At 45.8% G+C, this 25,144-nt stretch overlaps 1 protein-coding gene across 1 annotated transcript in view; it reads left to right on the forward strand.

Moving 5' to 3' along the window:
• PPP2R5D (protein phosphatase 2 regulatory subunit B'delta) overlaps positions 1-25,144 on the forward strand; it is a 61,949-nt gene that overhangs the window by 19,040 nt on the left and 17,765 nt on the right. Inside the window, exons 3-12 of the mRNA XM_082218071.1 lie at positions 1,642-1,840; positions 5,271-5,470; positions 6,302-6,412; positions 9,440-9,532; positions 10,776-10,906; positions 11,722-11,781; positions 13,539-13,647; positions 15,385-15,438; positions 21,807-21,977; positions 22,604-22,642. Of these exons, the coding sequence (XP_082074197.1) occupies positions 1,642-1,840; positions 5,271-5,470; positions 6,302-6,412; positions 9,440-9,532; positions 10,776-10,906; positions 11,722-11,781; positions 13,539-13,647; positions 15,385-15,438; positions 21,807-21,977; positions 22,604-22,642 (1,167 nt within the window). The remainder of the gene's footprint in view (positions 1-1,641; positions 1,841-5,270; positions 5,471-6,301; positions 6,413-9,439; positions 9,533-10,775; positions 10,907-11,721; positions 11,782-13,538; positions 13,648-15,384; positions 15,439-21,806; positions 21,978-22,603; positions 22,643-25,144) is intronic.

Raw genomic sequence — 25,144 nt, forward strand, 5'->3', positions numbered from 1 at the left:
GGACCTCACTGTGAAATAATGGCAAGGTAATCAATGGCTGGAACAGTTTCTAAAAGGTCTTGAAGGAAGAAGAAAAAAGGCTACATTTTGTTTGTATGTGTGCCCCAGGAGTCTTCACAAGAAATAAAGGAAAGTCAAGCTAGCATGATGCGTTCCAGGTTTCTTTTCTCCTAGGAGGTAGTTTTTTTGGGGAAGCATTGTGGGGCTGAAGAGTACAGTGGTACTTCAGGTTACATACGCTTCAGGTTACAGACTGCGCTAACCCAGAAATAGTGCTTCAGGTTAAGAACTTTGCTTCAGGATGAGAACAGAAATCGTGCATGGCAGCGCGGCGGCAGCAGGAGGCCCCATTAGCTAAAGTGGTGCTTCAGGTTAAGAACGGACCTCCGGAACGAATTAAGTACTTAACCCAAGGCACCACTGTATTATAAAACCACTGAGAGGAGATAGATTCATGGAATTTGATATAGAGTTTGAAGGATATGATTGGGTGGCCATCTGTCATGGATGCTTTAGTTGAGATTCCTGCATTTCAGGGGGCTGGACTAGATGCCCCTGGGGGGTCTCTTTAAACTTTACAATTCCGTGATACTGTGATTCCTCAAGGCAGGATTGGAGTGAGCGAATTGACACATGTGAAGGGGGAGAAGGAAGCACACAAGTAACATGGCTTCTCACTGCTCATTGAGATCATGGTTTGGCATTACATTTGAACTGCCCATAGGTTTCTGTAGGGCAGGTATGGGGAACCTGTCCCCCCCCCCACCAGCTCTCAGCATCAGAAGCTTTTGATTGCTGTTTCCCTAGCTGTTTTATTTTTGGGGTTGTGCTGATTATGTTGTTTGCTTTATTGCTCTTAACTGGTTTGCTTTATTTTATTGCTTTGTTTAAAATTACATTGAAAACAATGCTGGAATAAAATGTTACCTAGGGTGGTATACGAATATGTTAAATGCTTATCGTAAGTCGTAAGTAGCAGTTTACAGGTACCGTACAACGGAATGAAGTGTAACAGGGATAAGCCACATCATTGATGAGAGATAATCAAATGTGACAATATTTGAGAGTGATTCTTAGATACTGTGTTTACAGTGGGTCCTTCCAGTAGGATATAATTGTTGCTTTAGAGATCGCACCAAGAGTTGTATCCAACAAATACAACATAATCCAAGCAGATCTAGTGAAATAAACGAACACAAGTGATTTTGGTTTGTTATTTTCAGTGGGCCTGCTCTTAACTAAAACTGAATTGGATAAACTTTTTTTAAAAAAATAATAATTGAAGTAATATAAACTTGGGCGCATAGTTTTGTTATTTTGTTATTATTTTTACATTTCTTACCCCACCTATCCTCCCAAGTTGCTCAAGGCGGCATACACAATTATCACGGTTCCCGTTCTTTCTCGTGACAACCCTATGAGCTAGACTAAGCTGAGAGATAGTGACTGTCCCGAGGTCATCCCTCGGACTTGATGGACAAGTGGTGACTTGAACCCTGGTCTCCCAAGATCGCATCTGACGCTCTAACCAACACAGTGCGCCGACTCTTTTATTACAGCAAACCACTTACTACTTATAGGCGCGTTGATGTCAAGTTAGCTCGTAACGTTTTTTCTCTGTGTGCCTCCTTCTCTATTCAGGTCCAGCAGCAGCAGCAGCAACAACAGCAGCAGCAGACCTCGAATAAGCGACCCAGCAACAGCACCCCCCCACCAACCCAGCTGAATAAGATCAAGTATTCAGGGGGACCCCAGATTGTAAAGAAGGAGCGGCGGCAGAGCTCCTCCCGCTTCAACTTAAGCAAAAACCGGGAACTCCAGAAGCTCCCTGCCCTTAAAGGTGAGAAGGAGTTGTAAAGGTAAAGGGACCCCTGACCATTAGGTCCGGTCACGGACAACTCTGGGGTTGCGGCGCTCATCTGGCTTCACTGGCCGAGGGAGCTGGCGTACAGCTTCCAGGTCATGTGGCCAGTATGACTAAGCGAACCGGAGCAGCGCACGGAAACGCCGTTTACCTTCCCACTATTTATCTACTTGCACTTTGAGGTGCTTTCGAACTACTAGGTTGGCAGGAGCAGGGACCGAGCAACGGGAGCTCACCCCGTTGCGGGGATTCGAACTGCCAACCTTCTGATCTGCAAGCCCTAGGCTCTGTGGCTTAACCCACAGCGCCACCCACGTCCCGAGAAGGAGTCGAGTCGCCTTTAAATCACTGAGTTGGAAGGGACCTCAGGAAATCATCTGGTCCAGCATTTTTTTTAACCTTTCGTCCCCATATGTTGTTGGCTAAGCTGGCTGCAGAAGAGGGAGCTGTAGCCCACTGGCATCTTACTTACCTGGCAGGGGGAGACACCTTGATCATGAAGGGGGTTTTCCATGGGTGAGCCTCATCCTTTACACTAGCCACCCAGAGTGGCTGGGGAAACCCAGCCAGATGGGCGCGGTATAAATTATTGCTATTTGTTATTTTAAGGGCCCAAGGTTGAAGAACTCTGACCTAGTCCCAGGAATCCTGCTATAGCGCCCCTGTCAGGGATGGGCCACCCAGTCTCTGGCTAAGAACCTCCAGCAGAGGAGAGTCCAGGTTGTAAGCAACAGTGCATTACTCAACTAGTGTTCTTGCCCATATTTGATAATTAAAACATGGATGTTCCTACAAGGACTTAGTTATATTTTTGGCAGCGGCTGATAAGTAAGTGCTGGTAAACTGGTCTAGGATTAACATTATCCAGGTGGAAGATGAACATCTGGCCATTTACTTTAGCTGAAAAGGTAACAGGAAGATTGAAGGCTATGGGAGGTAAAAAAGGAAAAAAGAAAAGATCTCTTTGACCCAATTTGGTTTGATTCCATAACAGATCTGGTCATACTTTTAATTCCTCCATCAACCCACGGTGACATACACCATGACTCTTTTAAGTTAGGCTACCAGATGTCACCGTGAACATGCTTACAACAGCAGTAGTATGGGCAGAAAGCCATTCAATATCCAAAGAAGGGAGTCCATCACGTTCCGAGACTTTCAGAACAGCCCGTACCCTTTCTGCTGTTAATCAAAATCGCCTTATGCCTACCAGGCAGCGGCTAGTTAGCCTGCGTGACACCCGGGAAGGTTTCTACAGGTACAAACAGGACTGATTCAGCTGTGAGTCATGCTGGTTTAAGCAGCTGCAGTGCTGAAAGGAAAGCAACTCCTGAGTCTGGGGAAGGCATCACGCTGCATGACAATGCTAAGGAACACCACCGCAGTTATTCTCCCTTCAGGTGAGGGGAAGAGCCAGGAGATTCTGCCATCACGTTGCAGATTCAGCAGCAAGGAAGCCCAGCTCTCCTACTTGGAATCAAGTCATGGAAAGGAAGTAGCTTTGCATATTGAGAAGTCAGAGAGTGGAGAGTGTGAAGGACACAGATACTGGGTATTGGCAAACCTGGGCGTATCTGGTATATTTGTGCTGCCTTCACACAGTGTTAGAAACCCAGGTATATAATCAAATTGCCAAATGGCACCTTAAACCTAGGTTATGGTTGCTACAGTGGAATGTCTAGGTGTCATTTCCCCCCAGTGAATTTGATGATGATGATTATTCATTTCATACCTATATTGCTTTATATTTTAAAGCAGCTTGCAACACATTAAAACATCAAATAAAACAATACAGAGTAAAACAAATTCAAGCTTTAAGGAAATCTGAAGTAATCCATCTATGGAAGGTGAGTTTCCCCAAAGCTTCATAATTTGACATCTTCCAGCGTGAATAGGGCAGGTTTAATTTAGCATTGCCTCTCTACTGCCCTTCTTGCTTCAAACACTTTGGGGTGCTTTTTTTTTGCCTCTCCACACTGTGCAGATCTCTCTCACTACGTTCCAGGACATTGCGCTACATTACAAATGGTGTGTCATGGGATTGCACTTCATGGAAGGATCACAAGTTTGTGTACCCAAAATATTTAGAGGAATTAAAAGACCTGAATTAGATACTCTGCTGCATCTCAAATGTAATAAAAGAAAGCTTTGATTCCTTGGTTAAGTGGACGAAGGATTTGAAGGATATGGAAGGAGGGAAGACTGCTCAAGGCGCAGGGAGTGGAATGGGAAAGACGGCCCCTTGGCTGGTTGCTGTTGAAAACATTATTTTAGATTACGGTAGATAAATCTTTTGGTCTGACCAAACAGAACACTTCTTATGTTAGTGGAAAAAATGTGTGTGTGTGTGTGTAGAAATATCCAAAGTACTTCACGCATGTTACCTCTATAGTTGTTACAACAGCCTTTCGAGATAGGTCATTGTTGTCGTAATACCATATTACAGGATTGGGAGAGGCTGGGGTTGAGAGAGAGAGAGAGAGAGGGAGCAGGTTGCTTGAGGTCCTACAGTGGTTCATAGCAAAGGTGCATTGAAAACTTGGACCTGCTGCTCATTATTTCCCTTACTCCAGTCTCTCTCAGTGAGTATGCGCAGAGCAGAAGGACCATAAAGGGATGCAAGGGAGGCAAGAGAAAGGATAGCAATCCATCCCATTTTGATGTCAGGTGTTCCAAGTACTTCTTCACACAGAGCACGGTGCGGAAGTCACTCCTGCAGGATTAGACAAATTAACGGAGGGTAAGGCTATCAGCAGGGACGCGGGTGGCGCTGTGGGTTAAACCACAGAGCCTAGGACTTGCCAATCAGAAGGTCGGAGGTTCGAATCCCCGCGACGGGGTGAGCTCCCGTTGCTCTGTCCCAGCTCCTGCCAACCTAGCAGTTCGAAAGCACGTCAAAGTGCAAGTAGATAAATGGGTACCACTCCGGCGGGAAGGTAAACGGCGTTTCCGTGCGCTGCTCTTGTTCGCCAAAAGCAGCTTAGTCATGCTGGCCACATGACCTGGAAGCTGTACGCCAGCTCCCTCGGCCATTAAAGCGAGATGAGCGCCACAACCCCAGAGTCGGTCACAACTGGACCTAATAGTCAGGGGTCCCTTTACCCTTTACTTTTAAGGCTATCAGCGACTACTAGCCACAATGACACTTGTTCCATCTCCACTGTTGAAGCCAGCGTGCCTCCGAATGCCAGTTTCTAGCATTCACCAATGAGGGCACTGCTTTTGCACTCAGGTCCCGCTTGTGGGTTTCATGTAAGCATCCGATTGGCTACCGTAAGAATAGGATGCTGGAGTAGGCGGGTCTTTTGCCATCTGCCAGGCTCTACCTTGGTCCTTAGGCTCAGCTGATGAGCTGCAGTGGTAGAAGAGAACTCCCCTTTTTTGCCCTCTCTCTCTCTCTCCTCAGATGCACCTCCTCACGAACGGGAAGAGCTCTTTATACAGAAGCTGCGACAATGCTGCGTCCTCTTCGACTTTGTCTCTGACCCGCTCAGTGACTTGAAGTTCAAAGAGGTGAAGCGAGCGGGCCTCAACGAGATGGTGGAATACATCACACACAACCGGGATGTTGTCACAGAGGCCATTTACCCCGAAGCTGTTATCATGGTAAGGGCCGAGCTTATGGCTGGGTGGTGCTTCGGGCGGCGACATCTCTTAAACACTCCAAAGTCAAGAAATGCGTGTTCTGTACTTCCAGGCTGAAAGGGTTAATAGTGTGAGAGGTTGTGGGTACCAAAATGTGCACGGGATGCAGAGTGGGATTCTGTACAAAGCTCGTCATTTCGATGGGTGTTATACAAAATGTGTTGGGTGCGTGGCCCTCCTAATAAAGCGGCACTGCGTTAAACTTGTGATCATCACCTGAGGCCCTTCTTTTTTATGTGTGCCTCCTCCATGAGAGGCCCTGAACATATGAACAGGCCTTTTTTGCTGTGGCTCCCTGTTTGTGGAATGCTCTCCCCAGGGAGGCTTGCCTGGCGCCTTCACTACATAGCTTTTTTTTTTTAAGCGTTTATTAGTTTTCCAACAAGAACATCTAATTAACATATCAAATCAAGTCAAATCCAATAAAAATAAAAAGCTAAAATAAAAAGTCCAATTGTCTTCCAAATTGTAATCTTATTTTTGTTTACTTCCCACGGTCTGACTTCGGAGGCATTTCCCACATCATAGTCCTGCGTCTTATCTACACTGCATATCTTTAGGCACCCGGCGGAAACATTTCTCTTCTCCCAGACCTTTGGCTAATTAAACAAGCTTCAGACTGCTTGAACTTGGTGTGTGTGGGGGGGGGGGTATTGTTTTGTTTGTCAACTATGATATATATTGCTGTGTTTTTTAACATTGTAAGTTATTATTTTTTGTTTATTAATAAACAATAACAGCAATAACTTCTCAACTTTGCCAAACTTCTCAACTTCCTTATCGCATCTTCAGTTTTCAGTAAATCTCTTCCGTACGCTTCCCCCGTCGTCCAATCCTACGGGAGCAGAATTTGACCCTGAGGAAGATGAACCTACGCTAGAAGCTGCTTGGCCACACCTCCAGGTAATACTATATAAAATTTGGTCGCATCCGGACCCTGTAGTCATCATCTGAGTCCCTTCCCCTTGCGCTACCCTCCATGGAAGGTCAGAGCATGGCAACACAAGAAATGGCCTTTCCAGTGGTGGCTCCCCTCTTGTGGAATGCTCTTCCCAGGGAGGCACACCTGGCACCATCATAAATTTACCTTGAGGTGCTAGACAAAATCCTTTCCCCCCTTCTGCCCAGGCCTTTGACTTGTAATTATATGCAGCCTCCGTCAGTGGGTGAGTTGCTTTAGTCCTGTCTTTTAAAAATGTGAGCGAGTTTTAGATTTTTCAATTTCGTTTTTATGCTTGTTTTAATGTATGTGTCGCTCACTTATTATGTGGATCTGCTTGAGTTCCATTTGTAAAAAAGGAAAAAAGTGACTAATAAATTTAGTAAATAATCGTAATTTAAATCTTGCTTTTAGTACATGATGGAACTCAAGGCTTCTAGCAGAGTTCCTAGTTGGTCTCCTATGCAGGACAGATTACAGCTACTCACCTCTGCCCTCAGCACAGTTGCTGCATCATATTCATTTACACCCTGCCCTACTTGGTCTCTTTCTCGGGTCGATGGAGAACCAGTGACTAGCTTATATGTGAAATGAGCAGCTACTTGGCATAAGCTCCTAGGAGCTGAAAGAGGGAACAGGAGAGAGCATGCTGATTTTTCCCCAGACAGAGGAGTTTGGATTTGATATCCCGCCTTTCACTCCCTTTAAGGAGTCTCAAAGCGGCTAACATTCTCCTTTCCCTTCCTCCCCCACAACAAACACTCTGTGAGGTGAGTGGGGCTGAGAGACATCAAAGAAGTGTGACTGGCCCAAGGTCACCCAGCAGCTGCGTGTGGAGGAGCAGGTTACGAGTCCACTGCTCTTAACCACTACACCACACTGGCTCTAAGTTCAAAGTGGTTTTCCTCCACCAGCCATTGCTGTTTAAACATTTTGTGGCTAGGAGGTGGGGCCCATGGAGGTTGCTGCCTCTGAGATGTCCTGGTCACCTTGGCTTTTGCTGGGGCTGTAGCTCAGTGCTGGAGCAATGCTTTGCATGCAAAAGGTCCCAGGTGGAATCTCCAGCAGCTGCAAATAAGTCTGTGGAAGACTCTCGCCTGAAACGCTGGAGAGCAGCAGCCAGCTGGTGCTGGGCTCAATGGACCAAGGTTTAGCATAAGGCAACTTCTTCTTTTCTTCTTTTATAAATATTTTTATTGAAGAAATTTAACAAATCAAATTATAAATCAATATAACCAATTAAATCCCTCCCTCCCTCCCTCTCCCACCCTCCAAAGACTTCCCTCAGCTCCCCTCTCTGATTTGTTTATACATATTATTCTCTGCATGTTGTAAAATTGTACATAGCATTGCCTTATCTGTCATATGTTCTACTAATAAATTTGTGGATGTTTATTCAAAACCTGCCAAGGAGTTCCAATCATTTTGTTGTCTTTTTAAATAGTTTGTAAAAAGTTCCCATTCTTCCTTGAAGTCACGGTTGTCTTTCTCACATAGTTTATATGTTAACTTTGCCAACTCCGCATAGCTCATCCATTTTTCTTGCCATTGTTCTTTCGGTGGGATTTCCTCATTCTTCCATCCTTGTGCTAACAAGACTCTTGCCGCTGTTGTAGCATACATAAATAAGTTCTTTGTTTTTCTTAGCAGGTCTTGTCCCAAAATCCCTAACAAATATGCTTCTGGTTTTTTTACAAATGTCATTTTGAACTTTTTTTTTCAATTCGTTATATATCATCTCCCAATTTTTTTTAACTTCTCTACATTCCCACCACATATGATACAAAGTACCTTCTTTTTCTTTAAATTTCCAACATGTATTTGACCTGGTTTTGTACATTTTTGCCATTTTTACTGGTGTGATATACCATCTATACATCATTTTCATATAATTTTCTTTCAAAAGAGAACAGTCTGTAAATTTCAAGTCTACCTTCCTCAGCTTTTGCCCAGTCCTCAAATTGTATATTATGTCCTATATCTTGTGCCCATTTAATCATAACTGATTTGATCTCCTCGTTTTTCTTTTCCCATTCTAACAGAATACTATATGCTTTCTTCAACAACAAGTTGGTGCTGGGCTTGAAGGACCAAGGTTTAGCATACAGCAACTTCTTAAGCTCCTGTGCAGTATGTTGATGAGACTTGAAACAGAATTATAGAGTTGGAAGGGACCACGAGGGTCATTTAGTCCATCCCCCCCTCCTGCAATTTTGCCCAACAACAACCCTGAGATTAATAAGAGTCTCATCTTCTACCAACTGAGCTATCCCACGAGCACATTTGCTTCCAAATAAACCTGCATGGCTCCCACTGCTGGTCCCTTTGTATTGCTGTGGAAGGGCCTCTCCAACCAGCATAATAATGTACGTCTTTAATCACTGAATTAGGCTCCTGCTGAGATGAATTGTCTGCATTTCTGCAGTCTTCTTTCTCAGAGGTCCTGTGACATGACTGTTCTCCCGCTGGCAGGGAAAATAAAGATAAAAGCTTCCTCTAGAGACATCATTTTGGCTCCTCTTTCCTGTGCCAATCTGCTCTCGCATCTCTCTGATATTACATACCTCCTTCCTTTTTATTTAGCTTTCGCAAGGCAGGGAGAATCTTTCCCCATTCTGTCCTGTCTCCCATTCTGTCATCTCCTTTATCATTTAGAAGGACTGTCAAGCTAAAGCCATTCAATTCTTTAAAAAAAGTAAGAAAGGAAAGCATTCCTCTTTCCATTCTGGAAATTATTTTCCGTTTCTGATACAATCTGTTAACTGCCAGGCACGAGGCCACACCCAAACCCAATGGATAATCTGTTTAATTTTTATTGTTGTCAGTGGGCTTTAACTGTTCTTCAAATAGGTTTGACCATTTTTTGTGGTTTAACTGGCTGAAGGGGCACAACTTCTGCATCCCTGTATTTGCAGCAGGTACACAATACGAATAACCAGTCTTACAAATAATCCTTTTCCTGTTTTTTCCTCTCCCCACTCCCTTCTTAGCTGGTTTATGAATTCTTTCTGAGGTTCCTGGAGTCCCCAGACTTCCAACCAAACATAGCCAAGAAATATATTGACCAGAAGTTTGTATTGTCAGTAAGTAACTGCAGCTTCCTCCTCACTTGGCATTTATTTCAAAGGATTTCTAAACTGCTTAATATTTAAAAATGGCATGGGGGCCGGTCAGGACAGGATAGAGAAGAGGTGGGGCCGACAGGTGACCTTGGGGAGGGAGCCAGTTGGCTGGGCAATCTCTCCCCAGGTTGAGGGAACCTATACTAGAAGCAAAACAGTGTAATAAAAACAGAAAATTGGTAATGGCAGGATCCAGTCTCATGGGTCGGGGGGGGAATGGAACAAAGAGATATGGTTGGTACCCAGTTCACTCGTTCCGTTACCACAAGGATTTATGTTTGTGCAGTGGAACTTACCTCCCCTGCACACACAGACACATGCACATACACACCCTGTGCCCTCCCCCAGAAATCTGCTCTGCAGGGTTGTGGGAGGATATAATTCTTGCACTGATGGAACACTGACTTTAATTCTATGTTGATTTCCACTCTCAGTCCGCCATCTTGATTCAAAATGGCATCCAATTGCATCCAAATGTAAACAAAAAAACCCTGCTGCCTGATTTCATCAACCATTGCATCAAATTTGGTTTTGATACCTTTGGAGGTGTCTAAATGCATAGCGAACAAATACTTGATTGTGGGATATATATCCACACCCACCCACCCACAAAATGTTATATTATGTGATCACCTTTTGCTATATTACCTATGTATTAACAAATACTCTTCTCCATATTCCACCATTACATGAGGTATCATATATGGCAATACTGGAGAGAGCCTTCTCTGTAGTGGTGCCTCTGTATAAGTCATATTTGGGGTAGATCTGTTGAAATGAAGAAGCGTGACTTAACGCCCATTTGTTTCAGTGGAGTTACTTTCTGAGTATGAGTTTGATCTCCTTGAGTCTGAGGGCAGAGAATCATTCCAGCTTCACGGGTTGGATCCTTATCAGGACCTGCCAGATCTGCAAAATTTGATAGTGTTGGGCAGAGCAGTCAGCTGGCATCACAAATGACATTAGGGCATTTAGTGCTTTGAAATCCCAAAGTCAAGACTTCAAAGCACTAGCAGGCAGCAAAAGAAGCCCCCTCCCCTTTTGTTCCAGCAACTCTTTCACTGTAAACAGTTGCTGAAATGAAGGGGAAAGCATGGACGAAGCACCAGTGCCCCTCCTTTGCGCCAGCAGAAGGTGGGGTGGGGAGAATCTGTTAGTGCTGGATTCGAGTCCACAAGAGAGTGATTAAATCCTCCATCCACAGCTGCTGGACCTGTTTGACAGTGAAGATCCCAGAGAGCGGGACTTTCTGAAGACTATTTTGCATAGGATTTATGGGAAATTCTTGGGCCTCCGAGCGTATATAAGGCGGCAGATCAACAACATATTTTACAGGTAAATACTGGTTACTGGCAAGATTTAATCTATTGTGAATGCTTGTGTGTGTGGAGAATTCAATCCTAATTTGAGCGGTTGCACTGCATTTCCTTGGAGTTTCATTTAGTCCTCTTAACTCCAACAATGATCACATAAATAGATGGAAGACCTATGAGTGACCGAGAACAGGAACAGGGAACCTGCAAACCTCCAGATGTTGTTGGATGACCCTTCCCAGCATCCTCAATCATTGGCCGTGCTGTCTGGGGAGTTTCTGATTCACAAGGCTGCAGGGAAGATTAGGTGTTATGGTACCTGATGGCAAGATCAGGGCCCATTGCAAGCCTATCCTTCCTTATTGCTCCCATTTGCTGCACCCTGTTTGCGCCATGCTTTCCCCCAGTCGTCGGAATTCCTTGTCCAGAAACATCCAGGCCTATTTGCCTTCCCCACTTTAGAAAGCAGAAAGAACACAGCGACTAAATCTATGCAGATGTGCTGCTTATGGCTACAGATTTCTTGCTCCCCTCCAGGGACAGAATGTGGAACATTTTGATTTTGGGGGTGGAGAGCGCTTACCAAGCCTCTGTCCTCATGAGTCATAGAATCATAGAATCATAGAGTTGGAATAGACCACAAGGGCCATCGAGTCCAACCCCCTGCCAAGCAGGAAACACCATCAGAGCACTCCTGACATATGGTTGTCAAGCCTCTGCTTAAAGACCTCCAAAGAAGGAGACTCCACCACACTCCTTGGCAGCAAATTCCACTGTCGAACAGCTCTGTGAAGCCAGCCTGTGTTTTCTGCTTGACACTTGCTTCTCTCTACTCAGGTTTATCTATGAGACAGAACACCATAACGGGATTGCAGAACTGCTAGAGATATTAGGGAGGTAAGGGGTACACCTTTTTCTTTATTATTCCCTCCCTGTTCTGTAGGGGGCTCCTTGGCAGAAACAATAATAATGTTTTTATTATTTATATGCCGCTCATCTGATGGGGTTAACCAGCCACTCTGGGCAGCTTCCAACAAAATATTAAAAACACAATAAAACACCAGCCATTAAAAGCTTCCCTATGCAGGGCTGCCTTCGGAAGTTTTCTAAAAAGTCATATGGTTAATTATCTCCTTGACATTTGACGGGAGGGTGTTCCACAGGGTGGAAGGGACGCGGGTGGTGCTGTGGTCTAAACCGCTGAGCCTCTTGGGCATGCCGATGGGAAGGTTGGCAGTTCGAATCCCCGCAACGGGGTGAGCTCCTGTTGCTCTGTCCCAGCTCCTGCCAACCTAGCAGTTCGAAAGCACACCAGTGCAAGTACAGTGGTACCTCAGGTTACATACGCTTCAGGTTACAGACTCCGCTAACCCAGAAATAGTGTTTCAGGTTAAGAACTTTGCTTCAGGTTGGGAACAGAAATCCTGCTCCGGCGGCGCAGCGGCAGCAGGAGGCCCCATTAGCTAAAGTAGTGCTTCAGGTTAAGAACAGTTTCAGGTTAAGAACTGACCTCCGGAACGAATTAAGTACTTAACCCGAGGTACCACTGTAGATAAATAGGTACCGCTGCAGCAGGAAGGTAAACAGTGTTTCCATGCGCTCTGGCTCCTGTCACAGTGTTCCGTTGTGCCAGAAGCAGTTTAGGCACGCTGGTCACATGACCCGGAAAGCTGTCTGTGGACAAATGCCAGCTCCCTTGGCCTGAAAAGCGAGATGAGCACTGCAACCCCATAGTCGCCTTTGACTGGACTTAACTGTCCAGGGGTCCTTTATCTTTTTACCTTTTACCACAGGGTGTGTGCCACTACTAAGAACGCCCTCTGTCTGGTTCCCTATAACTTCACTTCTCGCAGTGGGGGAACTGCCAGAAGGCCCTCGGAGGTGGACCTCAGTGTCTGGGCTGGATGGTGTGGGTAGAGACGCTCCTTCAGTTATACAGGGCCGAGACTGTTTAGGGCTTTAAAGGTCAGCACCAGCGCTTTGAATTGTGCTCAGAAATGTGCTAGAAGCCAATATGGATCCTTTTGGACCGGTGTTATATGGTCCTGGCAGCGGCTTCCAGTCTAGCTGCCGCATTCTGGATTAGCTGTAGTTTCCGAGTCACCTTCAAAGGTAGCCCCACGTAAAGCATGTTGCAATAGTCCAAGTGGGAGATAACCAGGACGTGTACCACTCTGGTGAGACAATGCACAGCAGGTAAGGTTTCAGTATACCAGATGGGGCGGGTAGACAGCCACCTTGGACACAAAATTAACCTGTGCTTCTATGGACAGCTGTCAGTCCAAAATGACCCACAGGCTGCTCACCTGGTCTTTTAGCAGCACAGTTACCCTATTCAGGACCAGGGAGTCCCCCACACCTGCCTGTCCCCCAGAGACAGTACTTCTGTCTTACCAGGATTCAACCTCAATAGGTGATTGCTAGCTAGGCCATCAAGTGAAATTTACACACACATTTCTGCTCAGAGTCTTTCAAGAAAGCATGATATGAACCCTGGAGCTGGGTCCCTGGGAGCATTGCAGATGTTTCCTGCAGGATATCCTGATGATGAGGCACAGCAGCAAGGCAGGGGACTGGGAACTGCTCTGTGCGCATACAAACATGCACAGACAGTGCGAGTCTTGGATGTTTACTATTCTCTCCCTTCTCCTCAGTATAATCAATGGATTTGCTTTGCCCCTGAAGGAAGAGCACAAGATGTTCCTCATCCGGGTCTTGCTGCCGTTGCACAAAGTGAAATCTCTGAGCGTCTACCACCCCCAGGTAAGAAGCATGTTCAGTCGACGTGTGTTGTGCTCGCCGTAAAATGACAGGCAGGTTTGAGATCCTAAGAGGTGCCCTGCTGGATGACGTCAAAGGCCCATTTAGTCCAGCGTCCTATTCAGTAGCAGCACTCTCTCTACTTGGTTTCCCCAGCAGCTGGTATTGAGAGATTTTCTGTCTCTGAACCTGGGGTTGGCATACAGACATATCAATCATAGTGATAAACCTGTCAATTTGTAGTATTTTAAAATATATATATTTTAAAATACAATCGTATCCGGCCTTTCTTCCATCATGGAACCCACAGCGGCACGTACTTGTGGACTTCCATACAGTTAGTGACCAAACACGGGTCTGCTTAGCTTCTGCAAGGTGGCGGATAAGTATGAATTCTATTATTTCGGTCACAGACCAGTTCCAGCCCACATACAATATCAAGGAAGTCATAAAACACGATAGGGACACATTTGAACTTGCAATTAGGTATAACAGGGACAATACAGATATAGCAACAGTTTAAAAATATATAAATTAAAACAGAGTCACTAACGTATAACCTAAAATTATCATTTAAGGCCTTAATCATTAAGATAGCACAGTTTGTTCTCTAAGTTTTATGGCAATCACACAGAATTTGGCTACCTTTAACGTGATCTCAGGATCCTTGTCCTCTACCAGGGATTTTAGACATTAAGGTTCGGATTCATTTGGAGATTTTTGCATAGCAGGGTTAATAAATACCGAGCGTATAACCCCGTAGAAACGGCAGTGTAACAAGGCATGAGAGACGGTTTCTACCGCCGTCAAGCTGCAGGGGCAGACTCGTTTCGTGGGTGGCGGACAAGAGGCATGGAACCTCTTGTCCGCAGGCCATTCCCCACTCCCCAATCACGCTCAACTCTCCCATGCACCTGACATGAGGTGTGGGGCAGGTGAGGACACAGCTACAGAGGAATAACCGGGAGCTTAAAGTGAGCTCCTGATCGTTCCTTTGCACATGGGGAGTTCCCTGAGAGTGAGGTCTCTGAAGGGGTGCTTCCATCCCAAATTTCATCTCTGCATACTGATACCAAAGGGAGCTCATTGTCAATGGTCTTCCAAGGTGGCTGCCCCCTTTCAGCTGGCAGGGTGGGGTTTAGGGGGTCTGGCTGGATCCTGTTCCCCATTCCTGCTCCAAACCATATTCTGGGACTCTAATCCCCTTCTAAAGCTATTCAAGGCGCCTATTTTCAGTTGATGTACAAACATGGAAGTGGTGTGCTCTGACGACTTTCTCTTGGCGCGGAAATACAGTGGTACCTTGGGTTACATACACTTCAGTTTACATACGCTTCAGGTTACAGACTCCGCTAACCCAGAAATAGTGCTTCAGGTTAAGAACTTTGCTTCAGGATGAGAACAGAAATGGTGCTCCGGCGGCAGCAGGAGGCCCCATTAGCTAAAGTGGTGCTTCAGGTTAAGAGCAGTTTCAGGTTAAGTACGGACCTCCGGAACAAATTAAGTACTTAACCCGAGATACCACTGTAAATCTCACCAAGTTCTAGGGAACTGAACCCTTGTGTAATTGTGCGCAGGCTTGCAGCATTGGATTTGTGGGCTTGGATGCAGCTGACTTGCATCTGCGCCATCTCATCGGAAGGCTGGTTATAAATACTTTCAGATACCACACAAGTTCTGCCTGCCTCTGCCGTTTCCATAGTGCCTGGAGTTCTGACTGTACTGTGCTCTTCCTTGCAGTTGGCATACTGTGTGGTGCAGTTCTTGGAGAAAGACAGCAGCCTGACCGAACCGGTAAGTGCTCCCTTGGAAGAATATTTGGAAACTTCGTATGGAAACCTCCCACTGCTGCTGCTAGGCCCTTTCTGCACTGTATGTTTAAAGCAGCACCATACCACCTTAAGCAGTCATGACTTCTTCCCCCAAAGAATCCTGGGAACTATGGTTCGTTAAGTGTGCTGAGAGATGTTAGGAGACAGTAATCTCTGGAGGGGAAAAAGGCTTCTGAGACAATGGGTGGATTTAAAAGGTAAAGGGACTCCTGACCATTAGGTCCAGTCGCGGACAACTCTGGGGTTGCGGTGCTCATCTTGCTTTATTGGCCGAGGGAGCCGGCGTACAGCTTCCGGGTCATGTGGCCAGCATGACTAAGCCACTTCTGGCGAACCAGAGCAGCGCACGGAAACGCCGTTTACCTTCCCGCCGTAGCGGTACCTATTTATCTACTTGCACTTTGATGTGCTTTCGAACTGCTAGGTTGGCAGGAGCCCAGGGACCAAGGAACAGGAGCTCACCCCGTTGCGGGGATTCGAACCCCCAACCTTCTGATTGGCAAGCCCTAGGCTCAAAAAAGCGATTCAGTTAAATGTGTTGTAAATGTCATACAGGGAAATCCCATTGGTGAAAGACGGGACACCACAGCGCCATCTGGTGTCACAGTATTGTAATGTATATAGGGCGCTCCGTCTTTACAATTAAGAGTGCTGAGAGTTCTTAGGTGACCCCTATTCCCCCCACAGCACTACAATTCCCAGAATTCCCTGCCAAGAGGGATTGATCGTTAAACCACTCCTGGGATTGTAGCTCCGTAAGGGGAATAGGGGTCAACCTATGAGCTCTCAGCACCTGTAACCAAATGACACTTGCCAAGATTCTTTAGGGGGAAACCATGACTAATGACATACGACAACGCTTTAAATGCATGGTGCACATGCGGCCTTCGGAGATTTCTGTATACTAATAGCGGACTCATTCTCTGAGTGCCTTTCCTTACCTAGCCAAAAGGAGACCACGCTTACACAAAAGAGAATCGCCAGCAGGCTTTGGGAAAACCCAGCGTTTGCTTGAGCACAGACTTTAATGGGAGAGGGAAGATAAAGGGGGGGAGGGGAGGGAGGTGTGATGGAATGGAGTAGCCCAGTGTTTCCCAACCACTGTTCCGCGGCACACTAGTGTGCCACGAGATGTTGCCTGGTGTGCCGCGGAAAAAATTTAAAAAATTGAAAGATTTTTTTTTTTAAAAAAAGTCAAATTTTCGATTGGGGCGCCGTCACTAGATGACCCCTGGGGTTCCCTCCCTCCCTGTGCCTCCCTCCTCCTCCTCCTCCTCCGGGGAGGCCCTTCCTGGCTCTCGGCCAAGGCTTGGCGGCTGGCACTCACTCACTCGCTTGCCCACCCGTCCCTCCATCCCTGCACCCGGCCTCTCCCACTCCGTCCCCGGCGCGGGGGCTGCCGGGATCCGTAGTCCCCTCGCCCTTGGGCTCCGCGCTCGCGCGGGGTGCGCAAACTACGTTTCCCAGCGTGGCCTGGCGGGCCGGGCGTTTTGTTTGAAGCGCTCTTCTCCAGGCCATGGAATGAGCGCGGCGGCCGGGCGGGCAGGGGCTCTTCCGCGCAGACCCCGCGCAGCCTGCCTGCGCCCCCGCGGAGATCGGGCGGCAGGATGGAGCCTGGGGATCCCCGCGGAGGCGGAGCGGCGGAGGCTGCCCCCCAGGTAGGGTTGCGTCGGGGTTTTTTTTTATTTTTGCAATGCTGCATCCGCGCCGGAGGGGACGCATCGGACCGCGGGGAGACCCCCTGGCGGGCGTGCAAGGCAATGCATGCGTGCAGGCGTTGCATGGAGTGCAGTGCAATGCAGTGGCAACGCGGCGCCCTGCATGCATGCAACTTCCACCGGCGCTCCGGACTTGGCAGGTGAGGGGGGTCCCCAGTGGGCGGCAGAGAGAGCTGGGAGGGCGAAGGGGAGCCGGGGGGGAGCAGCGCTGCTCCCCGAGCCGAGCCCGGGGGGAAACTTCGGCGTCGTTGCGCCGGGTGTTGGAAGCGGAGGCTGGCGGGGGCCCCTCACCTGCAAAACCTGGTCGCCTCTCATATATTTCGTGCATTGCATTCATCGCCCGCTTTCTCCTCCAAGGAGCTCCCGGGGGCGCGCGTGGTTCTCCCCGTGTTATCCTCCCAACAACAGCCCTGCGAGGTGGGTCAGGCGAGTGGCCCAAGGGAGCACCCAGGGATTGTCCTGGCCGGGTGGCGTGATTTGAACCCTGCTCTCTGCCCGGTCTTCGTCCTCATTTAGCCCCCACATGTGCATGACTGTGCATGACTGAGGTTTTCCCCCCTCGTCTTGGCTATGGTGTGAGTCTGTGCTGTTAATTAATGGGGTTCTGCCTTCGGAGAAGATGAACCAGCCCTCAAGGAGGTGATTATGTAATTTGCTAGCAATTCATGTCCCTCCCGGCGTGATGCTGCGCGCTGACGTCACGGGGCTGTAATGGTGGTGTGCCTCGAGATTTTTTTCATGAAACAAGTGTGCCTTTGCCCAAAAAAGGTTGGGAAACACTGGAGTAGCCTAGAAAAGGCAGACCTTGCTGGCTGGGGCTTTGAATGGCAGCACTCTGCATTATATTGCAGATCTTGGTGGTGCCCTAGAGACGCTGCTCACTCTTTGTGGCTGGGGTGTTGTTTGGGTTTCTTTGTTTGTTTTTTTGCTTGTGGCAGGGGGTTATTTGCTATTGGTCTTTTGTATCTTCATTTTAGATCCTTGTGATTTGCGTGGAAATTGTTCAGTTCGGTTGTTCATCTTTTAATATTTTATTTACTGTTTATGACTACTTTTTGTTACGTGTTTTTTGCATGTTGTAAGCTGCCTTGAGCGTGGTTTAAACTGGAAAACCGGCATATAAATAAGATTATGCATCTATGTATGCAGTTAGATTCTAAGCCCATTTCAGAGTGCGGGTGATGGATCTTATTTAAACCATAAATGGACTCAGGGTACAATATCTGAGGAGGCATTCTTTTGTTCTGGAGGGTTACGAATACTGTTTAGTGACCCCGATTTGATTTTTCAAATTTTGTTTTTGATTATTTTTTGAGAGTGCTGGGTGATTTGTTTATATTTTTTTGAATCATGATTCACTTATTTCACGTTACTGGTTTTTATTGTGTCGTTTGTATGGTTGTAAATACTCTTGAGGGCTGTTCATGCGGCAGAAAAGAAAGTCCGGTGTGTACATTCTGTAAATAAGGAGTTAAGTTGGTTTTTCAAAGTTCAAACTGCTTCTGCACTGTTGACCTATTGTACTGTGGAGTTTATGACGGTGACAAAACAATGCAAGCTTATCTCACCATCAACACGAATGGCTTAAAAGTAGTTTGCCCTGTGAACATAAAAAGCATAGGGAAGCTGACTTACACTGAACAGAGGTGTAATGGTGTGGTGTCAATGGGAGTTGGAGACATGTTACTATTTCTGCAGCGGCCATCCCTGTCACCAGCATCCTAGAGCCATCAATCAGCATGAAAGGGGAGCTTTTTAGCCACTAAGAAGAAGCCCTTTCACCCTTTTTTTGCTGACGGGAGCCAATCAGAGTGAAGAGAGGAGAGTCAGCCCCTGAATATTGACTCCTAGGGTCACTCTGGAGAAGCGCATTGGGAAGAACACCGAAGAAGATCTTGTTCTGTGTGCTCCAAAAGCTAAGCATTTAGGAACACTGAAAACACAAGGCGCTTCTGTTTCGAAAGAATGGGGTGCAAGTTCTGCAAAGTACAATAGAACTTTGAGGAAAACACAGCTAAAGTCACTCCGAAAGAAGGGCACATTTTATAGCTGAAAAGCCAGCACATGGAGATCTGCATTGATTGTTGCAGTGTTTAGTATTACTATTGTATAGTTATACCATATAAGGCTGCATAAACTTATATGAGTAGGTGGCTGTGACTCTCATGTAGGGACCCTTCAGAAAAATGTGGGGGGCTAAGTCATTCCTCATACTTCTCATTTGAACTGTGAAAGATCCATTGCGCTCCCATTAGAATTACTGCTGGTTATGATATGTGGACACAAATCAGGAAAGCTAGAATAGGCAAGCTACTCTTTGGCTGGTCTTTTTGCCATGCCTGGCAATTCACTTCCCAGAAGCCCTTTGAATCCTTGTAACTTAGGACACGCTGCCGTCCTTCCTGAAACTGCATTGTTGTCTTCTTTGATCTGTGGTTTGAACTTTGATTGCACTGACGCCCTGGAAAAAATCCGGCTGGGCCACTGCGAAGTATTCTTGGCATGTTCTTTGAAAGCATAGAAGCTTAGGTAAAAAGATACTTCAGTTAGCGCTGCTGACAAGTGTAATGACTGCAGCAGATTGTCTTTAGATTACTTGATTTGTCTGTTGTTCCAGGTTCTATGAAATTGGTGTTAGGTCATAAGTAGAGCGACTGAAATTGGGTTAGGGGAGGAGCACGTTTGCGTAACGCAAACCTTGTTTAACGTTGCAATGATAAATATGTGACTGACTTCGCATTATTACGTTTGCTTCATGCACTATTCTGCAGCAATATTAATTTCTGGGCCAGATTAAAAATTAAGGCAGATCTTTCTTCCAAGCAGTCAAGAGGATGACTGCAAGACAAGCATTCATAGACAAGCACTGAGGGTGTAAACCAGCTGCAGAATACAGATAGGTAGCCATGTTGGTCTGCCATAGTCAAAATAAAAAAATTCCTTCCAGTAGCACCTTAAAGACCAACTAAGTTAGTTCTTGGTATGAGCTTTCGTGTGCATGCACACTTCTTCAGATACACTGAAACAGAAGTTGCCAGATCCTTCTATATAGTGAGAAGGTGGGGAGGGGTATTACTCAGAAGGGTGGTGGGAATGGGAGATTGGCAGATAGCTGAGATGAGCCTGTTGACGACTCTTAACGACTGCAATAGGTCTTACAGGAAAAGGCAAGGGGTGAGAAGGTGAAAAATGGCTTAGTCATGTATAATGAGATAAGAATCCAATGTCTTTGTTCAAACCAGGTCTCTCCATGGTTTTGAGTTTGGTAATGAGTTGCAATTCAGCAGCTTCTCTTTCCAGTCTATTTCTGAAGGTGCCCCACCTTCTCACTATATAGAAGGATCTGGCAACTTCTGTTTCAGTGTATCTGAAGAAGTGTGCATGCACACGAAAGCTCATACCAAGAACTAACTTAGTTGGTCTTTAAGGTGCTACTGGAAGGATTTTTTTAATTTCAGCTGCAGAATGTTTAGGTAAACAACCACTTCCCTTTTAACTGATTTATTATTTAATCAGTTTCTGAAACCTAAAGGTTTCTAAAACCTTAATATAAGCTGCATTTTTTGAGACACTTTAAGAAAAGCGTGCAAACTTTCAGTGCAATAAGCAAAAGCTACCAGAAGAGAAGGTCATATGGAATGTTTGCCATTTCCTGTGACAGACACACACCAGAATCAAAGCATTCTTTAAACAAAACAACGTATGTCCCAAGTTCTTACTGGTTGGATTAATCTCACTAGGATTTCTGGTTAATTTCCACTCCTTGCCTTCTCATTTATAAACAACTAAAACCATAGTTGATTCATGAAACTAATTGAAGCTTACAGGGCTGAACAGCACAGAAGCAGCTAGAGATTTCTAGCTTTGTGTTGAAACCAGCATACCTCCTTATGAAATGCTCCCCATGTTGTGGATTCCTCTTGGAATGCAGTGTAAGATGCAGGATATGCTCAGATGCAACACTAAACAATGGTTTGGAGTTATACAGATAGGCAGATAAAAAACTTGTGCCCTCCTCTCTCTTCCCCTTCTTCACCTTGTGTTGATGATTAATAACTTTCAACAGAAATCAAAAATTTCTCAAAAATCTGTATGTGCACTAATTATGTCACATTAAGTAAATCAACACTATACAGTGGTACCTCACAAGACTAATGCCTCGCAAGACGAAAAACGCGCAAGACAAAAGAGTTTTCTGTTTTTTGAGTCGTTCCGCAAGACGGATTTCCCTATGGGCTTGCTTCGCAAAACGAAACGTCTTGTGAGTTCGTTTCCTTTTTCTTAAAGCCGCTAAGCCATTAATAGCCGCTAAGCCGCTAATAGCTGTGCTTTGCAAGACGAAAAAACCGCAAGACGAAGAGACTCGCGGAATGGATTAATTTCGTCTTGCGAGGCACCACTGTATCTTGTGCCTTTTGACTAATTAAGCACATTTTTAAAAAACAAGTTTGGAGGATAAAGGTCCTGGATAAGTTGCTATCTTTTGGCCTCAGGATTTCACTATTGGCAAAAAGAATTTCTTCCAGACTTAAAATTCTTGTTGCTATCACCAACAAATGTTCCTGCTTGTTTCTCTAACGCTCATAAAAATCTCATTTCTTCATCTGTTTAGGTGATTATGGGCTTGCTGAAGTTTTGGCCAAAAACACACAGTCCCAAGGAGGTGATGTTCCTGAATGAGCTGGAAGAAATATTAGATGTCATTGAACCCTCAGAGTTTGTGAAGGTTATGGAACCCCTGTTCAGGCAACTGGCCAAGTGTGTCTCTAGCCCACACTTCCAGGTAGGTTTGAAACTCAGCATGCTGGCAACAGCTTTAGTCTCTGTTCAAATGCAGAGTGAAACGTTGAAAGTCTGAAGCATGTTGATGCATAGGATGAGCAATTATTCAGTGAACGTTTTTATAGTTAGCACAATTGGAAAGTACACTTTCCTCATCAGTGTAGTGGCCCACTTCAGATGATCTCACTTTGTTTACCGTTAGGAAGTTCCCCCCAAAATTTAGCTGAAATTATTTGCACACATTCTAGTCCTGCTTTCTTGAGCAACAGATAATGAAGTTGATGCTTCCTCCTCAGTCCTTCAAATATTGGTAGGCCGTTATTATGCCTTGCCTTAATCTCCTCTTGATCCTGCTAAACACACCCAACTTTTTCAGCTATCCTTCATTGGGCTGATTGCCCTCAACTGAACGTGTTCCGGTTTGTCAATGTCCTCCTTAAAATGTGGTGTCCAGAACACACCACTGTACCCCAGATGTGGTTTGCACAGCAGATAATAGAATGAATTTGTTTCTGCTTGTGATAAGGGCACCAAGTTTCTGTTAATTCACCTTCATATTGCATTACCTGCTTCCCCTTTAAAAGGTCTCTCTTGTTTCAGAAGTTATGTTTTGCTTTATTTGTACAGGTGGCCGAGAGGGCGTTGTACTATTGGAATAATGAATACATCATGAGCTTGATCAGTGACAATGCAGCCAAAATTCTCCCCATCATGTTTCCAGCACTCTACAAGAATTCCAAAAGTCATTGGAACAAGTAGGTCGTTTCTGAGTGCGCTGGGCATGAGTGGAAGTACAACTGAGAGAGCTTCGCCTTGCTCTTCTACCACGGCCTGTTGGTGCCACTCATGCAAAGTTTGGCAGAGGGAGAAAGGAAAGGGCTCTGATGACGATGATTGCTAGCAATATGCATGGGCGTATGGAATAGGTTGCCTCCCCTTGAGTCTGTTCTTTTTACCAGATCATTTGTAACTGGGAGTTTTATGTGGTTTGTCTGCCTTTGGTCAACCACGCTGCACTCAGCTCTCACCTGTCAGCATGCAGTAATGGCCATATTCTGGGAAACGGCTTTGACTGGCCAGTTCAACCAAGTGAGGGTAGCCGATGGGTCTCAAATGTTAGAATTCCTGCTCCATGATTGCAGTCATGGGATTGTTGTCTTTCACATGACGGTGTATGTTTTGACTGCACAGAGTGGGAAGTGACGGAGACAGGATGTTTGTGTTACTGTGTACCGTGAAGTGGGACTATTGTCCTTTGTTTCTTTCCTCTTCCGGTTCGGCGCCAGCGCTAATGGCTGCTCCCTCTCCGAGCTCCGGAGAGAGGACGGCTCTGCGAGTTCGGGTCTGACCCGCTACGGCAAGCGGGGGACCCCTAAAATCACAGGAACGGAGCCTGTGAACAAGGAGATTCGGTGGGCACCTGAAGCGCCCCCCTTTACCGCAGAAAGAGCCTTTTTAAAGGCTCCGGAACGACAACGGGGAGCGCGGTGCTGAGAATCGCTACCCAGCCCGCAGGGTGAAGCCGCGTCGCCATTAGTGGAGAGCGCCGATTCCTTCCTGAATAATTTGGACAAAAAAGACCCGTGAGTAAGATCGAACCTCTATTCGTGTCAAAACTACTTGAAATTAGGCTAAAAACGGGAAAGGCGAAAATTAAGGAAGTCTGCCTTCCCCCGACTGCATGACAATTAAAGCAACGAAAGTTACTAAGCTGCATCCGTATGGGATATTGTTTTTAACTGCTTGAATCCGACATTTGGACTTTGACTATCCCCTCTAGCTTGCAGGGCAGAGGGGAGGAAAAAGTGACTTTATAAGCTGCATGATCAATTTAAAGGAAAAGGAAATTCTCTGCAGCCTCCAACCTGGCACAAACTGCTTATAAGACAAAGGAACACTGAACTGACTCTAGATTCCTGTGAAAGTAACAAAGTGGAAGTCTTACTGCTTACTTGTTACAAAGTTTTGGGACTCTGTGGCTACAATATATCAGGGAAGGCTGGGACTGTATCTATTGGGAAAGTGTTGCAATATACATATAGAAGCCTCCTGATATATTTGCTTTTTAAATACTCTTTGTCTTTGTTTGTGGACATTTTGATTTGCTCCCTCTAGAGGGTAAATTAAAAGTTGCTACACCTTGGGACAGTGGAATTTTCCTTTAGGAGAAGGCTCCCGTGGGAAACGACCTTGGGATATGAGTGGCCCAGCAGACGAGATAAGCACGAGAGCTAAGACAAGGCAACATCAACAACAGCTACAGCAACAAAAGAAAAGAGGCTCGATCTCAGGTATAACCCCTACAGTGACAACAGGACAAGAAAAAGGCACAGCAGTCTCCATGGATGCAGTGTCGCAAGCCCTTCTTAAGATAAACCAATCTCTGGAGAATCTAACAAAGCAGACGGCAGAAAACACCAAGAAATTGACAGAGAATTCACAGAAATTGACAGATTTAACAACAAGACTTGACCTGAATACAGAATCTATAAACAGGCTTACGCAAGAAAATTCTGCCACACGTCAAATTGCGGAGGAAGCCAGAACTATTGCTGGAGAGACCCAAGAAAAATTAGAACCGATTGCCAGGAAGGTCTATGACCACGACGCAACTCTGGCATTGTGGGAACTACAAAGAAAAGAAAGGAATTTGAAATTACGATCAATTCCAGAGGACGAAGGAGATAATCTTACGGACTTCTTAACGCAAGAGTTTGCTGACGCCTGGGAAGATCTAGAGGAAGACGAATTTAAAATCACAACAGCATTTAGACTGGGCAAAAGACAGAACAGAAAGGCACCGAGAGACTGTTTGATTACCTTGAGATCGAAGGAGGAAAGAGACAAAATTTTAAGACTGCATTTTGAAAAAGCCTTACAAATCGGGAACTCACCGATACAGATCTTTAAAGATATTCCTAAACACATTCTGGACTTGAGAGCTTCTTATAAGGATTTGGTCTACCTGCTGAAGAAGAACACCATTCTCTTCAGGTGGGAATTTCCACAGGGATTGTCTTTTGATTACAGGGGGAAGAAGGTGAAAATAAAGACGATACAGGATAAAGACAGGTTCCTGCAAAGAAATCAAGAAGACTTACAGAAAGGAACTGTAGACCCAATTGCTGAGCAAAAGAGTGTAATAGACATCTTGAACCTCTCGTTTGG

The sequence above is a fragment of the Podarcis vaucheri genome (assembly GCF_965113315.1).
Source record: "Podarcis vaucheri genome assembly, chromosome: 3".
Classification (NCBI taxonomy): domain Eukaryota; kingdom Metazoa; phylum Chordata; class Lepidosauria; order Squamata; family Lacertidae; genus Podarcis; species Podarcis vaucheri.